The sequence below is a fragment of the Pseudopodoces humilis genome, chromosome 4, assembly GCF_049639895.1.
Source record: "Pseudopodoces humilis isolate 2021_Gansu_Grassland_sample_001 chromosome 4, ASM4963989v1, whole genome shotgun sequence".
Lineage (NCBI taxonomy): Eukaryota > Metazoa > Chordata > Aves > Passeriformes > Paridae > Pseudopodoces > Pseudopodoces humilis.
Window position 1 is genome coordinate 69229604 of NC_142203.1, and position 17236 is coordinate 69246839.

At 55.9% G+C, this 17236-nt stretch overlaps 2 protein-coding genes across 2 annotated transcripts; one reads left to right on the forward strand and one right to left on the reverse strand.

Annotated features, from left to right (window-relative positions):
* Positions 1 to 7038: 7038 nt before the first annotated feature.
* Positions 7039 to 11592, reverse strand: GALT (galactose-1-phosphate uridylyltransferase). Its single transcript, XM_088054651.1, has 12 exons — positions 11471 to 11592; positions 11115 to 11385; positions 10963 to 11038; positions 10781 to 10829; positions 10421 to 10550; positions 10112 to 10168; positions 9689 to 9811; positions 8707 to 8839; positions 8156 to 8239; positions 7919 to 8073; positions 7727 to 7820; positions 7039 to 7212 (listed from the first exon to the last, which is right to left on the reverse strand). Exons 1-11 carry the CDS (start codon positions 11590 to 11592, stop codon positions 7758 to 7760), a joined length of 1263 nt encoding a protein of 420 aa, XP_087910777.1. The 3' UTR covers positions 7039 to 7212; positions 7727 to 7757.
* Positions 11576 to 15188, forward strand: SIGMAR1 (sigma non-opioid intracellular receptor 1). The gene is made up of 4 exons (XM_005530404.3): positions 11576 to 11903; positions 12663 to 12863; positions 13372 to 13464; positions 13738 to 15188. Exons 1-4 carry the CDS (start codon positions 11591 to 11593, stop codon positions 13962 to 13964), a joined length of 834 nt encoding a protein of 277 aa, XP_005530461.2. The 5' UTR covers positions 11576 to 11590; the 3' UTR covers positions 13965 to 15188.
* Positions 15189 to 17236: the final 2048 nt, after the last annotated feature.

The following is a 17236-nucleotide window of genomic DNA, read 5'->3' on the forward strand; positions in this document are numbered from 1 at the left end:
CTTCCCTACAATATAATTAAATCATTAACTGCCTGTAGCATGTTGGCCCCATGTATGACTGCAACATACCCGTGTGGAATTTGAATCAATGAATTCCAGACTTTGATAGTCCACCACCCAGTATGTCCAGACTACTCCAAAAGCTCAGTGTTCACAGCTTCTTGCTTTGGTTAATTAGAAAATCAGTAAATGCAGTCATTACCCAGTCTGGGATGTGGACACCTTTCTGGGCTTCCCAGGATGGGTGCACACCTGGGCTCCACTCTCCTTCCTTTTATTCCCTTTGCCTCTTCCTCTTCCTTCCTTCTTTACAGCCTGTCTGCTCCTTCCTGCTTTCCCTCCTTCTCACTTTCCTCCCTCCCTCCTGTTCTCCCCTTTCCCTCTCTCCTTGCCCCATGTTCCCTGCCCTTGCACCGGCCAGCAGAGCTGCCCTCTTCCCTTCCCCTCCCTGGCACCAGGAGCCAAGGCCATAATTAAACTTGGCTGGGAGGAATGTGAATCAAAAGTCTGTTAAAAAGAAAAGAAATGAGGGTACCTGTGGGATTACGTGAGCCAGAAAATGCAAAGCCGGCTTCCAGCCGCCCATAAAATAGATGCCGTCTCCTTTCCCATTGGCAGGGTTTGGCTGAACACAAAAGGCTAAGAAGAGGATTTTTATGGGAGTTATTTATAGCCTGTATGAATAGTGGTGTGCCTGTCAGAGTGTTTCTGCCTCTCAGCATGAGCCCAGGGTGCCAGCCTCACTGGGTGATACCACAGTGTCTTTGGGATGGCACCTGTGAACAGGAGACCCAGGCAAACCTTCCTGCAGGGACAGAGGTGACAGCAAAAGAGGATGAGTCAGGACAAGAAGGGATGGGAAGGAGCAGCTGAGGGCAGATGTTGCTTGCCCCCAGCAGCTTCACCTTGGTCAATGTCACATGCACCTACCTGGTGATAAACAATGGGCTGTTCTGGCCCACAAGCCACTACTCCAGGTGGATATCCCTGGGATATCCATTGTTCCCCCGTCTCTAACCTCTTCACTCCTAGCCTGGCTGCTTTTGCTCTTGCCTGGTTTGATGGAGATATCTGAGAAGCCTTCCCCCCCATTTGCACCAGGAGCTGGCTCAAAGATTCATCTCTTTGTGAACGAGATCAGTTTAAAATCATCCCCAAACTCCATGAAAAGCTCAAAAGTTGGCAGTTCAAGAAGTACATTCATTAAATAAAGAGGGGAAGAAAAAGAACAGGCAGAGAGGAGGGGGAAGAAAAAAAAGATTACCTTGCTGAATTAATCAGGCTTCACTGTAATGTTCAGCCTCAGATTTTATTTCCTGTAATAAGCCCATTAATACGGGTGTCTATAGCAGGGGGCTTTTAGCAGCAGGCACCATTAGTGTAACGAGGAAGGGCTAATAGAGTTTTATTGGAATTTTTACTCCGACATCACAGCCTTTTAAAACAGCTGTCTCAATAGGCATTATTATTCTGATTAACATTTAGACAGCACAAATCATAGTGATGCCCTTGGTGTCCCACAGGTTTTATCATAATCATTCCAAGTTCCTGATGTGTCGGCTAGTCCTTTCCAGGGCGGAGGGAATTTTAGACCCCAGCAGAGGCTGGGGGTCATTCCTTTTTTCCTGTGCCAATGGATCTGATACTTCTGAGGTGACCTGACAGGCTGTGATGGAGCAGGGTCCTGCTGTTACTGAAGCACATTGGAAGCAGCTGGAACCAGACAGATGCTTTTTGAGCATCTCTGATCCCAAGGGGAATTCGAAAGCAGGATGGGAAGGGTTAAAAAGCATGCTGGCATCTTGGGGACCCATCCTGGCTTCACTCTCACTCTGTTTCTTGCCTGTGTGAGAATTAAAAGTTTGCTTTTAAAAATAAAACTAGTTTGGTTTTTTTTTATTGTGTGAATTAAATATTAAGCCTGCAGTTTGGGTGTGCTAAGCCAGGGGTTTGTTGCACAGCATTGTTTTGGGGCAGCAGCCAGTCTCAGGGCTGGGAAACCTTTTTTCTCATATCTTCAAGACCTGTCTTCAAGACGGGACAGCACCATCCAAGACAGAGGAGCTGCAAGGGTGTCACACTGAGGGTGTCCCAGGGATCTTATAAAAGCCCAGAGACATCTGCAGGGCTGTCACAGGTCCTCCCACTGCCTGATCAGCCAGTGAGGCCTGGCCTCTGTGCGACTGATCCTGTTTGAGCCATGGGGAAACTGAGGCACAAAAAGGGGACATTGCCTTGCCCACAGGGACAGCACAGGCAGCCCTGGAGTCCTGGCTCCCTGCCCAAGCGCAAAGCCATGAGGGAGTGGAGGAGCTGCCCTGATATAGAGACAAATGCAGGCAAAATAAGTGAGGGATTAAACACTAAAAACAAACAGGCTGCAAATGCACTTTTGGCTTTTATTTGTCGAGTTTTGCTTCACAAGGGCAATTTATGAGGATATTTTGTTGTGGCTGAGCCTGTCACTGCATGGAGAGCAGCAGCTGGTTCATCCCTGCTCCAGCCATATCCTGTGGGGCTCAAACCACCTTAGGTACACTGAAGCAGGTGGTTTGGCTTGGAGCTGGGCAAGGGAGCCCCAGGGGCACCAAGCAGGCTGGAGATCTACTAATTACTCATTTATTAGCATCTAATTAGTATCTCTCTGCTTCCTCCTCTCTCCCAAGGGCTCTACTTCTGGCAGGAGTCACCTCATGCCCAGGCACATCCCAGGGGTTGATTTTCCACCTCTGATCCATCCTGGCATTGCAATGTCTCGCTGCCCCTGGGGCTTTGTAGCAGACTTCTCAGCATCACACATGATAATTAGCAAATATGTACAGATTTCTTCTCTGGAACATCAGAATGAAGGGGGATCCTGCCCCACGGGGCAGGCAGATGTCTGTGAGCTTTCACAGCTGGCTCCAGCACCAGGGATGTGCCAGGGTGCCCAATCTCAGCCATGCCAGATCCTGGATGCTGCAAGGGCTCCAGCCTTCTCCCAGCATCTGCACAGCTGGTGGATTTTGCAGTCAAAGATTACCTTCCCTCTGGCTGCCCTTATCCCAGACCAGTCCCCTGCTCTCCCACCCACACCTGCTCCCCTCCACCCCCAGATAGTTTAGTTTGGGTTGAATCCAGCTGGAATCTGGATGCTCCCGTTGTTTCCCTTGCCCTAAACAGAGGCTGCTGACTCTGGGATGAGGTCCCAGGATGGGAAAGGCTCAAACCACATGCAATGACAGGTCTTCACTGCCAAGAGCTGAAGCCCCAAGGTACCTCCCCAACACCAGGCATACAGGAAATTTGGGGTGCCAGTGCATACTGACCACATGGATGTTGTAATGTGATGGTATTTAATTACCTGTATTATTAGATGATTAACCAACTAAATTCCATCCTTGGGGCTGCCAGCCTGAAGTACATGCAGAGCTTGCTAGGCAGCATCCAGACATCCAATTGTGTCCATCTGGGACCAGCAGTCATCCTACTACTCATGGTCCCCAAGGAACCTGAAAAGGCCTTGCAGGAAGGACTCAGTGACCATCAGCAGAGGAAAACACACTAGCTGTCTGAAACATGGGCAAGACACCTCCAAAATTGTTTCCTGCTAGTCTGAAGTCCTGTCAAGGAAGCTGCCAAACCCAGGGAAGATGCACAATGTGGGTTCTCTTTGTCCCAGCTGCTCTTGCATGGCCAGCTAAGACATGATCTAAAAGGGGTCTGGGTTTTGATTTACATTCTCCTGGCACACAAATTCTTCCCACTGCATGGAGCCCACCTGCTTCAGGGCACCAGAGGGTTTAGCATCTCACAGGAAGCAGCCGACAAGGAGAAACTCAACAATAAGGGCAAATCCAATAGTAAAACTGGAATGAAATGACAGCCATTAACCTGGTATCAGGAAGGGCAGTAAAACTGCAGCAAGAACCAGCAGGCCACAACTCGTAACTTTGCTTTCAGATTAAAACACACTGGTCACAGATTAACTTCCTTTGCTCAATATTTTATTGTCTCACCTGCACTGGAAGGCAGAGGAGAAGGGGTGGGCAGGATGGAGGGCTCAGGAGCTGCAGCTTCTCTGCAGCCCTCCCATGTCCTGGCAGATGCCAAGGACATGGACACTCAACTAAAGGTGATGAACATGCCTCCAGCAGTTGCCCTCAGCCATGAAGTGCTTGTGCCAAATGGTCTCTGTCCACCAGACTGGCATCCCAGGGCTCACCCATGGCCACAGAAGAAGTCAGTGTCAGAGCTGGGGGTGCTCTGGGTCTCCCAAACATGCAGGGCAGGCACAATGATGGACACAGTCACTGCTACAACCCAGGCAAGGACATTGGCTCATTTCAGTAAAGAAAAAACTCCAGGAGATTTGGGGAAGTCACATCCCTTGGCAGACTGACCCATTTCTTTCAGTGGCATCAGAAAATGGGACAGAAATGAAAATAAATTCCTGGCCACACCCTCTCAAGCATCGCTGGATCCCCCACTGGGTGTATCCCTTTCTCCTTGAGTACAGCTTGTGCCAGCCCTGTGCAGCAGCGTTCTGTCCCTTTCCTAATCCCTCACAGACCCATTAATTAATGCACCACAGAAGGTACAAACACCTCTATGGGACCTCAGTGGATTTTAGTTCATTAATTCTATGCTTGAGTTCCTCTCACTCTCCCCACCACCTGCCCTGTTCCTTCTCCCAGAGCAGCTCAGGCCAGCAATCGCAGAGGACATTTCTGCCCTCATGCTGGGAGATGGAGACTCAAGACAAGGATGACCCAGTCACAGAAATACTTCTCCAAGGATTTCCAACAGCTCTCCTGGAGAAATGAAATAGCATCAAGGAACACCTTTATGGGGAATCCCAATGGGCCTCAGCTCCCCTTTGATGCTCCCAGGTCAACAACAACAGCTGGCTACCTCGCAGGCCCTCCACTCCCTCATCCCTCACCAGCCAGACTTTTTTATTCACCTTGCAGTAAATCACTTTTTAATTACAACGGGACTGCAACTACCAAAATATAAAAGACTTCAGGTTTTACAGCACAACAACGGTTCCTATGGATTGCAATGCCTTTCCATTCCCAGCAGCTCCATTTGCACCACCCTGATGTCTCCCTGTGACATGGGAAAGGCTCTTGCTCCCTTCCAGCCTTTCACAGCCCCCATGCACAAGCTAAAAGTATGAGGGCAATAGCAGGCTGGATGTGTTGTGAGGAAGTGGGGAGCTCAGCATAACCAAGGTCAAGCTCTCACACCTGTGTGAACCACCTCCTCTCCTCCTGTAACTGTTGCTTCCACCCCATTTCAGATTTCAGGGGGCCATTTTAATTAAAAAAAACAAAACAATAAACTAATTCTCAGGCCATCTCTGAGTTTTTTAAGCAGATAAACTTGAGCAGGTGGTACCTGCAGCAGAGGGCACCCTGGCATGGGCACCAGCCCTCCTCAGCACGCACTGCTTCCCCAGCTTCCATCCTAAATCACAGCACAACAAACAGGCTGTTCATTAGGCGCTGTTTAATTAAGCAATATGGATCCTGCCTCGATATTTACAATCCCACTTGCCCTGATTTATTGGAGAGAGTCCCGTTTTTAAAGACGGCGACTGTAAAGTTTAATACCGCTTGACTTAACTGCGAGTTTCATTTACGGCGTTGGGCCGAGGCGCGGCAGCCCGGGCTGGGAGCCGCCGGGCCATTAAATCAGAGCTAACTGCGCGTGCAGGGAGATGACTAGCTTCGTTACAACCGCTTCAGCCGCTAATTACCCCGAGCCGGATTGCCACACTTAAAGTCAATTTGTTGCCTCTTTCCCAGGACCCTGGAGAATAAGCAGGGAATTTGGAGCGGAGGCACTTGTTTGCAATGGAAAGGGCTCGCGATCGGGATGGTGGCAGAGACCAAAGGGACTCTGCTTGTCCCAGGAGGGGAGAAATCAGTTTTGCAAGAGGTGGGATTCCCAGCTGGGAAGCCCCGATGCCCTGGTGAGAGATGCTGTGTACAATGACAGCTCCAGGCTCAAGGGTCAGCCACCATCTCCTCCCCACAGCCCTGGAGCACCTGGGGAGCACTGAAGTCAGGTGAGGGCACCTTGTGGGCTCTGGGATGAGGCAGTCAGGCAGAAAGATAGGACCAGCACGTAGGAGGGCATCCAGCATCACAGGCCAGGAAGTCCTTCCATCTGTTCCAGCCCATGGATGCAGATGGGGGAATGACACATGGATGGGGCACAGGGAACACAGCTGTTGTCTTGGAGGTTGAAGGTAGGAGAAATACCTTGCAAGGTATTTCTAGCCCCTAGCAGCACGCTCACAGACCTGACACGGAGGATGTCTCATTACAGAATTGTGAGAATGGCTCATTAGTGACAAATAACAACTATCTGTGAAGAAGTGAGGGTGCACAGTGCTTTGCATCCCCCCACATCAGCTGTGGTGGCAGCACTGTCCATCAGCTACCCCTGCAGAGTCCCAGGGCTTTCCTGGAAGGAAAGGGAGGACAGCACAGACAGACGTGAATAGAACATCCCTCAGCTCGGCCCAGGGTCCAGGCTGCCACCATCCCACCCTATGGGTGGGCACAGTAAAGGTGGGAGCAGCACCACGAAGAGAGCTGCCAGCCCCCAGGTGAGTGATGAACCAGCCCCTGGCTGCATCCCAGCAGCCCCTGTACCTGCAGCAGGCAACATGAGGGCAGCTGCCCAGCAATCCCAGCCAGAGAAGATGAACAGCACAGGGCTGAGCAGCCAGCAGCCTCTGTGCAAGTCTAACAGGGCTCTGCCCTCCCCCAGGAGCTGGCTAAGCCTTGGGATAAGGAATGGAAGCTTGGAAGCCTCTGTTTCTCACTCCTCCACAAGCCTGCAGCACTCAGAGACAGACTCAGAGCTCCCCCCAGGGAGAAAGAGGAGGCAGCGCAGAGGCAGGGACAGCAGGAACAGGTATTGGGCTGCCAGTACATCCCCTAAGCCCCGTGTTACCCCCCACCAGCAGCTGGGGGTCTTCACCAGAGACCCCATACCTCCCACCTAGGGCTGAGCACCACGAGAGCACAGGTAGAGGCACTTTGCTTCCAGGTTTTATTGTCCAGGGGGGTTGTGCCCCTCCACGGGGCAGAAGAACTCCCAGTCCCACCAGTGAGACTGGACTGGTAAGGAGGGTAAGCCCTTTAGTGGTGGTAGGAGCATGCCATGGGGGCAGAAGACAGTGCCTGGGATGGCGAAAGAGACAAGGAACACCACCTACACAAGGATGTCACAGGGTTAGGCCCCGAGTCCCCAAACAGGCAAAACCAGTCCCAAAAACCAGCCAAGCCATGACAAGGTTCAGGACAATCTGGGAGCTCAGAGGGGTCACAGCTGACATGAATTCCCAGGCCTTGGTTCTCACCACTCCCAGCTGACTCGTGGCCCTACTGAGCACACCAAATGATACAATCTTAAACCTCCACTGTTAGCACAGCACTGTCAACCCCACCACTAAACCTTGTCCCAAAATGCCATATTTACACATTTTTTTGAATACTTCCAGGGACAGTGATTCCACCACTTCCATGGGCAGCCTGTTCCAACGTCTGACCAACCCTTCGGTGAAGAAATATTTTCCAACATTCAGTCTAAACTTCCACTAGCACAACTTCAGGCTGCACCCTCTTGTCCTATCATAAGTTATCTGGGAGAAAAGACCAAGCCCCACTTGGCTATGACCCCCTTTCAGGTAGTGGTAGAAAGCAATAAGAAGCTCCCCCACACTCACATCCGAGGTCTGGATGCTGTGCTGCTCCCCATCACACCTCCTCGGTCCTCTTCTTGTAGTGTACCTCAGGGAGGCTCCTCAGGCGCTCGGCTGCCTGCAGGGCACAGCACAAGGGACAGCCAGGGGCTGGTCCTAGGGACAGGCCTGGCACACAGCCCCCTGGCTCCCCCAGTCCCCCTGAGCTGCAGTCACCTGCTCTGGGGTGAGGTCCCTCTGTGCCTGCGCCAGCATCTCGTATCCCACCATGAACTTGCGGACGGTGGCGGAGCGCAGCAGTGGGGGATAGTAGTGGGCATGGAGCTGCCAGTGCCTGCACTCCTCCTCCAGGTAGGGGCCTGTGGGGGCTCCTGCAGGGGGTAGAGGCACTGCATGAGCCGCAGCAGGGGGATGGCGATGTGGACGAGAGGATTGCGGAGCCACACCACTCACCGTGCCAGCCCATGGAGTAGGGGAAGGAGACTTCAAAGAGGTTGTCGTACTTGATGAGCAGCCTCTGCATGATGGAGGCCAGGCCTGCAGGAAAGTGACAGGGATTCACACCCTGAGCTGGCCAGCAGCTTGCCAGACCTGGGCTCCTGTGCCGTCCCTGGCAGGGAGACACTGAGCCCATGTGGTGGGGTCACCCACAGCAGGTCTCCCTGGGTGGACACCACTGACGAGCAGGAGGGATGCACTTGGTAATTCCCACCCCTCCCCACACACACAGGGAGCCTGAGCAGTGCAGCAGGAGAAGTCCCCCACCAAAGCAGGGAGCACCATGTGCTTCACCATCCCAAAAGGACACGAGTCCCACCAGCAGTGCTGGCTGTGCCCAAACAACTAGTTCTTATCCTAAAAAAACAGTTGTCATTCTCCTCAGCTAAGCTTGGCAGCCCCCACTCCAAGGACAGAAGCCCTCCAGCACCAGCACAGCTGCCTCCTAACAAAGGCCAAGCCCAAAGGACATGGGATGGGGTACGATAAAGCTCAGAGCTACTCACTGTCCTTCTCACTGTCACTGAGGTCCTGGAGGCGACAGACGTGGCGGCGGGGCAGCAGCAGGGTCTGGTAGGGCCAGGTAGCCCAGTATGGCACCACAACCAGCCAGTCTGCATTCTCCACCACCAGCCGCTCCTGCAGGGCACAGAATCACAGAACCAGCTAGGTTGGAAAAGACTTCTGAGATCATACAGTCCAACCTATGACCTACCACCTTATCAACTAAACCACAGCCCTGAGTGCCACACTCAGTCTTTTTGACTCCACCACCTCCCTGGGCAGTCCATTCCAGTGCCCAATCACTCTTCCAGTGAAGATTTTTTTTCCTAATGTCTAACCTAAACTACCCCTGGCACAGCTTGAGACTGTGTTGTCTTGTCCTGCCACTGGCTGCCTGTCAGAAGAGACTGACCCCCTGCTGACTAAAATGTCCTTTCAGGGAGCTGTAGAGAGTGATAAGGTCTCCCCTAAGGCCTCCTTTTTTCCAGGTTAAACACCCCCAGCTCTTCTTCATAGAGCTTGTGTTCCAGATCCTTCACCAGCCTTGCTGCTTCTGTCCAGAGGAATCTGAGTATCTCAATGTCCTTCCTAAACCAACCCAGAACTGGAAACAGTATTTAAGGTGGAGCCTTCCCAGTGCCAAGTACAGGGGAAGAATGACTTCCCTCGTCCTGCTGGCCACACCATTCCTGATACAGGCCAAGATACCACTGGCCTTCTTGGCCACCTGGGCACACTGCTGGCTCATGTTCAGTTAGCTGTCAACCAGCACCCCCACATCCCTTTCTGCCTGGCCGCTGTCCAGCGACTGTGTCTCCAGCCTGTAGCACTGCAGGGGGGTGTTACATGCAGCGCCTGATGGGGACATACACAGTCCCAACGCCCCAGGGCACTCCTAGTGCAGAGCTCCTGGGGGCTGGACAGTCCACCCCGGCACACAAACAGCTCCCAGGGAGAGGATACAGACAACGTCCATGCCGTCACCTTTCGGCGAGCCTCCTGCTCAGCGTACTCCAGCAGCATGGGCACGCCGTGCTGGCTCAGGTGCTGGCGCTGGGTCCGGTCCTCCAGGCGCGCCTCGTTCGGGAGGAAGCTGCTGGCCCACACCTGGGAGGGACATTGGGGCACAGGACTGAGGTGCCTGTACCCCTCACTTGCAGGGGTATTCCTAGTCACGCTTCCCATCTGAAGGTCCCTGCTGCCACCAGGTGGACGGTCTGGCATGTGGCAGCCACAAGGGACACTCCCCAGAGGGAAGGTGACGGGACAGGCACAGGGGTACCCTCATTGTTAAAAAGCTTTGGGACCAGGGCAGGGCGACTGCCATTCACACCTGCCTTCGGGGTTTGATGTAGGGTTACCAAAGGGACTTGTAGTTAAGCCAGGTCACAGGTGGGACAGCCTCACCTGGCAGTGGGGGTGCGGGTTGGAGCAGCCCATCATCGCTCCCTTGTTCTCAAAGATCTAGGAGAAGAGGAAGAGGTGCAGCGAGCAGGTCCCAGCCACAGGGCCCCCACTGCAGGCTGTTGTGGTGTCCCCAGCACAGCAGGGAAGCAACCCACATGGAAAGGTTCAGCAGGGCACGAAGGCTCAAAAGGGCACAAAGCAGGAGACCCACACACAACTAGGAAGCTCCCAACCCCAAGTACTGCTACAGTACCCAGTGCCACCCTCCCACCTTCACCCACATAAAAGCAGCTCCCACCAGCCCCACACCTGCACCCAGGGGTAGGAAGCACCCAGTTCAGTCGCCAGCTCTGTCCATGCATCGACGACAGCCCGGATCTCTGGCAGGGACATGAGAGGCAGCGTCAGGTCTGACCAGGGGTGGAAACACATCACCTTGCTGTAGAGGAAACATGCATAGCTGCGATTGCAGGTGTCTCCAGAGACCCTCTCAGCTTTGCTGGGTGCAGTGGGACAAGGGACAGGGCCAAAACCTCCAGAATGACCCCAAAACTGAGCAGGTGTGTACAGAATAGGCACTGCATGAGGGGAGCAGGCCTAGTCCAGCACCATTCCACAGGTTCTTGACAAACTGTGTCCCAAACCCGCTGGAGCCATGTAGGTACTTACCACACACCCCGGGCTGGGGCAGCTCGAAACAAGGGGTGATCACTGTCATCTGGGGAAGGACAGAGAGTGGGCAGGAAGAAGGTGCTGAGGCAGAACCTAAGACTCCCCAGGGCACCCTGCAGCAGCCCCAGGACCCAAGTGTCAGGGGGTGCCCAGCAGCCTGCTCCACTCCCCAAAGTTACCAGGTTCTGGAGCATCAGGCTGCAGTGCAGGGAAGTCATTTGGAAAGACGAAAGTACCCTCGTACTTTGGGTTCACCTGCCGGGTCGAGAGATGGTATGAAGGCAGGAGGGGGTGGCAGGGGCAGCCCGAATCCCTGTGTCCCTGGTGGTACCTCGCCGTTGGCCCGGGTGGCCCCGGGACAGAGGGGGTTCTTGGGGTCCCAGCGGGGCACATCCTCAGGGGGTGGCTTCTCAAGCTGACCCTGCCAAGGACGCTTCACCCGGTGGGCCGATACCAGCACCCAGTCGTCCCGCAGCGGGTTGTACCGAACGTGCTGGGGCTCTGCGGGCCCGGAGAGCAGCGGGGCGCCAGGCGCAGGCCGCGCCGCCAAGGGGGGCACGCAGCCCACCCGCCGCGCCCCCTCAAGGGGCAAGCAAGACGGTCTGCACGCCCTCCCTCAGCTTCACCCCTTCCGCCCTGTCCCAGTCCGGCAGCCCCGCTGCTCTGGGCAGGGAAGGTCCCCGCAACTCGCGCTTCCCGGGGTCGTGCTGAGCTCCGCCGGGGGTCTGAAGGGAAGGGCGGAGGAAGGCAGGCCCATCCGGACCGCTGGCGCGGGAGCGGGCGCCCCCCTCCGCCAGCGATGGCTCCATGCCGCCCCACTCCCGGAAACCCGGCCGGATCGGCCCCTTCCAGCCTCCCGCCCCGCCCCGGCGCGCCGGCGCAGCCGCCCGGGCCCTGCGTGGCGGGGCCGCGGCGGGGGCGGGCCCGGCCCGGGTCCCGCTCCCGGTGCCGGGGGCGGCGGAGCGCGGGATGGGCGCGGCGTGGGGGCGGCGGGCGCTGCGGGTCGGGCTGGCGCTGGGCGCGCTGGCGCTGGTGCTGCAGGGGCTGCGCGGGTGGCTGGCGGCCAAGCGCTACGAGTTCACCTCCGCCGAGATCGCACAGCTCGCCCGGCACCACGCGGGTACGCGCCGCCCGTGGGGACGCGGCGGGGCGGCGGGGAGTGGGGCCGAGGAGGGATGGTGGTGGGGATGGGGATGGGCAAGGGGTTGGGGATGAAGAGAGGAGCATAGGACGGGACGGGGACCGGCGGCCTGGGCTGGAGGGGGGGGCCGTAGCGGGGACGAAGGAGCGAGGAGGGTCCGGTACAGGGGAGCTGGGATCGGGGGGGGGTCATGGGGGACGGGGTCAGGGAGGGGCAGGGAGCTGGGCCTGGGCAGCAGGAATGGGACAGGGAGGGGATCGGCACCGGGGAACAGCAACAGGGAAAGCGGGGGAAGCGGGGTGGACTCCGGAGCAAAGGAGGGATGGGGACCAGGGCAGCGGCATCATCCAACCTGGTTGGAGCTGAAGCCCCAGGTGGGTCAGGCCTGGGGCTTCAGAAGAGGGCTGTCCCCTTAGGGCACAGGGAGTTTCGTCGGGGGTGCATGTCACCAGCACAGGGGCACTGTCACCTTGCTTAGGTCTCCCATATTGCCCAGCACCTGGGATGGGCAGTAGGACTGGAGCACTTGGTTCTGCTTGTCCTCCATCACCATCCAGGGAGGTGGTGGAGCTGGGTCAACAGGAGCTGGAGGGCTGGAGAGAGGAGATATCTTCCCTAGGCAGATCTCTCCAAGGATGTGCTGAGACCCTGTGGCTGTGCAGGGGATTCGGGGGTGGGGGGTGTGGTCAGCTGAGCTTTTTCTGTGCTAGGGACTTAAAGTGCCCCTGGGTGCTGCAGGGCTGGACCATGAGCTGGCTTTCTCCAAGATCATTGTGGAGCTACGGAAGAAGCACCCAGGCCACATCCTGCCAGACGAGGACCTGCAGTGGGTGTTTGTGAATGCAGGCGGGTGGATGGGCTCCATGTGCCTGCTCCATGCCTCACTCACCGAGTACGTGCTGCTCTTTGGGACAGCTGTCGACACTGGGGGACACTCGGGTAAGCAGGGGGACTGGGCTGCTGGGCAGGGAAGTTCTCTCAGCTATTTCTACTCCACTCTTTCACTCCATGGTGTACCCAACACAGGGAGCCCACTGCTTCACTACTTGTATGGGGTGAATGATGCTGGCCAAACATTCCCTGCAAGGGGGACCAGCCCCCATGGTGTTCTGCAGCATCTGCAGGTCCCTGTGTGTGACATGCTGTGTGGCCAGGACTCTCCGCATCCAGCTGGCAGGCAGTGGCAGACTTCTCATCTCCCAATGCTTCAGGAGGGAGAAAATGCCAAACAGGTTGGAAATGACAGGGCTTAAGGACACCCAGCAGCCGTGGCTGGTGGTATATGGCTCTTTGCACAGACAGTGGGGGTACCAGAGCTGTTGGCACTTCTTGGTGTATTGAGACACTGGGGCTGCCATCCTGACCACGCTGCTCACGATTCAGACCTGGGCTCCTGTGCTGTCCCTGGCAGGCAGACACTGAGCCCATGTTGTCTGTCCTCCCACAGGTCGCTACTGGGCAGATATTTCTGACACTGTCATCTCGGGGACATTCCGGCAATGGAAGGAGGGGACCACCAGAAGTGAGATTTACTATCCAGGTAAATGCAGCAGTATGGTGACCTGTGGGCTACATCCATGTCTTTGGGGCACAGCCACTTGCTGTTTTAGAGGCCCTTTGAGCTGACGGAAGCCAAGAGCTCAAGATAGAGCAGTTTGGGTTCCCAGTGGCACATCCCAGCATCTCAGTGGATGGCAGTAAGAGAAGAGGGAGCAAGGCTGGGATGGGCTTGGAAGGCCTTGGTCCCGTGTCTCCCATTTGGGCGTGATGTGGGGCAGCCGCTGGGAGCCGTGCTGGTTGTGTGTTTTGGCAGGGGACACCATCGTGCACCAGGCAGGAGAGGCCACGTCAGTGCAGTGGAGTGCAGGCACCTGGATGGTGGAGTATGGCCGGGGCTTCATCCCCTCCACACTCGCCTTCGCCCTGGCTGACACCCTCTTCAGCACTCAGGACTTCGTCACCCTCTTCTACACCCTGCGTGTCTACGCAAAGGGCCTGCTCCTGGAAGCAAATGCCTTCTTCAGCACCTTTGGGTGCTGAGCCCGTCTCACCAGGGCACCCTGCTGAACCCAGTTGGCTCCTTTCCTCCCGGCAGTTTTCTCTTCCTCCCCAAGCCCAGGTTCTAGCAGAGGCAGCAGGAGATCCCCTGTGCCTTCCCCAAATTGTTCTGTCCTTTCCCCACAGGCCAACAGGGTGCCAGGACTGAGGGACCTCGGCAGTCACAGCAACACAGAACATCAGTTCTCTTTACTACCTGCCTGTCCCTCCTTTCTATCAGAGTCACGTCCTGCTTTTCCATCCCTCAGGGCTGGAGTGGCCTTGCAGTGTACAAACATCCCTGTGTGCCCTCAGCATGCAGCAGGAGAGAAGGTGGAGCTGGCTGTCCCCAGGCCCAAAAGATTTACTCAGCTCCTGAGACATCAAGGGAATTATGCTGCCCTTGGGGCAGGGTGCACCGGGTAGACCAGACCAGAGCACCCATTGCAGAGGTCGGCCGCTAAGTCCCCCATGTCTCTGGCAGCCTGCCGGGACTGCGGGCAGCACAAAGTGCTGTGTCCAGCTGGCAGCATCTCCCGTGGCTCCATCCCTGCTGATGTGGGTTGGCAGCACACATTGTCACCCTGGCACGGGGCAGGATCAGCGCTGAGATGCCCTGGCAGTGAGGGGATGCCCAGCTTCTGTGCTGGAGGGCCCCCTGCTCCCCTGTGTGTCATCTGCCCTCGGGGATGGCTGGGGCTGGAAGAGGGCCACTTCCCCAAAGTCCTCTCCCGGCAGTGCCCCCCAAGGGGGAAACCCACCGTCTGTCGCCTTAATGGAGACCCCGTTCTGCGTGGCCTCTTGGCTATGCACGTACCTAGTGTCCTCGAGTGCCCAAATGTCTGTACTAGCTCAGGATGGGATCTCATCCCTCAAAATGCTTCCCCCAGCTGTGAGAACCCTTGGGGACAGCCACTCTGCTCGGCTCCCGGCATGGGATCCCGGCTGCCAGGAGAGTGCTGTAATCCTCCAACCAAACCCAGCTGTGCACCCTGCTTGCACCCCTGTGGTTAGACCCGTGTGAGCTCACTGCTTGGTGGAGGGCTTTCACCTCCATCCTGCTGCCAGACACAAGAGTGTGTCCCTGGCCACCCTGGCCTGTAGCATGTTGATCCTCCTGCTCCCCAGACTGTCCCTGTTCTGCTGACCAGCAGCCCTGCACACGGGCTAGTTCTCAATTTGCTACCTGAAAAGAGATACCAGTAATAAAGTTGTTCATCCCACATACTTGGGTCTCTGAAAGAGTCTCTGGAGCGTGCTGAGCCCTGCCATGGTGAAGGCCAGCTCCAGCCTCAGCAGCAGTCCTGCTGACATCTGGGTATCCCCAGGGAAGCTGGTATCATCCCACTCAAAGTCCTGGCAGCTGGGGTACTGAGCTGGACAGGATCGGCTCTGTCTGAGCTGCCGGGGATTGGCAGAAGATGGTGCTGTTACTCCTCTCGCCACTGCCGTCACTGATGACCAAAGCCTGGGCTGGTGCCAGGTCCCTGCTTCCACGGGCAATCTTGGAGCTCAGGGGGCTCCATCCTTTTGAGGGACAGTGGCAGTGCTGAGTCTGTGGCCCCCCAAGGATGGTTGGACCGACACATAGCAGGTGGTTTTGAGAGGTTTGCACACACATGCAGGTGCACACACATGCTGTCAGACACATCACATCTGTGTGTGTGTGTTCACAGGTCGTGTGTGCGTTTAGATAGAATAGTTTTCAGGTGGGTGTGGGTATGACAGCTGGGGCTGGCACACATTTGTAAATGGGTAGAACAATCAGGTATCTGTGCATACAGAGCAACTGCAGGTGTGTGAATGCTGGGGCACATGTGCGCAGGACATGTGCATGGGTATAATCAGAAGAGTTTTGTTCCTCTGTGTGTGTGTGTGCCCATGCAGATGACACAAGTGTGTCACACCTGTGCGTGTGCACAGCCCGCAGTACACATGGCAGCAGGTGTGCACTGCTGCGTGCTCACGGGCAGGCAGGCTGTGTTTGTGTGTGTGTGTGTGCGCACATACGTGTGTTCCTGTGGGCTACCAGGCCTCCCTGGCCCCACACCAGGCCTGTTCCCTGGGGTTTGGCAGAGCCCTGTTGGGGAACATGAGCAATCCCACCTGAGCTGGCCTGCATGGCAAGGCGCTAACTCAGCAGCTCGTATCAATACCGCTCCACTTACAGCAAAGGCCGCGTAATGAAAATCCGATGGGCACGCTGGTGGGAGTAAATAAGTATGCCATTAAAATAAGAAAATCAAAGCTCTGGACAGGTCTTTTCTCTTGCCCATTGATTTCTTTTATTACGGAAATATTGCTGCTAAATAACATTAGTGTGAACAATCTCAGCAGTGTTTTCTGTAGCACCCATGTCAATAACTCCATCCTGGGCGGGGGATCCCCCCCAGCCTGGCTGCAGGGCCAGAAAAAGGTGCCCTGTCCATGCAAAAGGCTGCTCTGGGGGTTCCTTCGTCAGCATTCCCAGCTCAGCTGGCATGAAGAAAGAAACCACGACACGCAGAGAAACCATGCAGTATGAGGTGGCTCAGGCAAATGCCAGCAGAGTGGAGCTGGGCTTAGACCCAGGGGCCCTGGCAACTCTGCTGCACCAGGAGGGGTTGTCCCCATCCCAGCAGGAGCACTGAGTGCCAGGCATTCATTAAAGGGTCACAAAAAGCATCCCTTTGGTGGCTGCAACCTCCTAATCAGGTAAGTGTCTCCAATGACCAGCAGAGAAGAGATGAGTTCTGGACACAGCAAGCTCTGCAGGCTGTTGGTGCCTTTGCCTCTTCTTCCCTTGCCTTGTCATCCATGCCCAAATCCATGCTGGCCTGACCCATCATTTGGTTCTCGTGGAGAAACTGAGGCACAGGTTGGAAGCTCATCTGCCATCACCCAGCTACAGCACAGCCCCTGTGCCAGGGCCAGGGCTTGCCCCTTTCCCCCTTGGTTGCCCAGGCACACAGCATCCTTCAAAATGCCCACAGACAGCAGGTACTCCTTGGAGAGACAGAAGGCATGACCAGGACACAGGAAATATGCACCCTCTGGTGTCCAGAGGCCAGATGGGACCCCAGGGCACCTCAAAGGGCACCAAACCCTTCTGGAGTGGCTGGAGATGGGCAAGGAGAGTCAGCTACAGGCACCAGCACACCCGATCTGGCTCTTCCCCAGTCTCAGCTGAAGCAACCGTGAATGGCATCTCCCCAGAGCTGTCACCGGGACAAATGCAGATCACTGCCCTCCTAACACCTTCCCCCTGCAAGTTGCTTTATCTTGCTGTCCCTCCA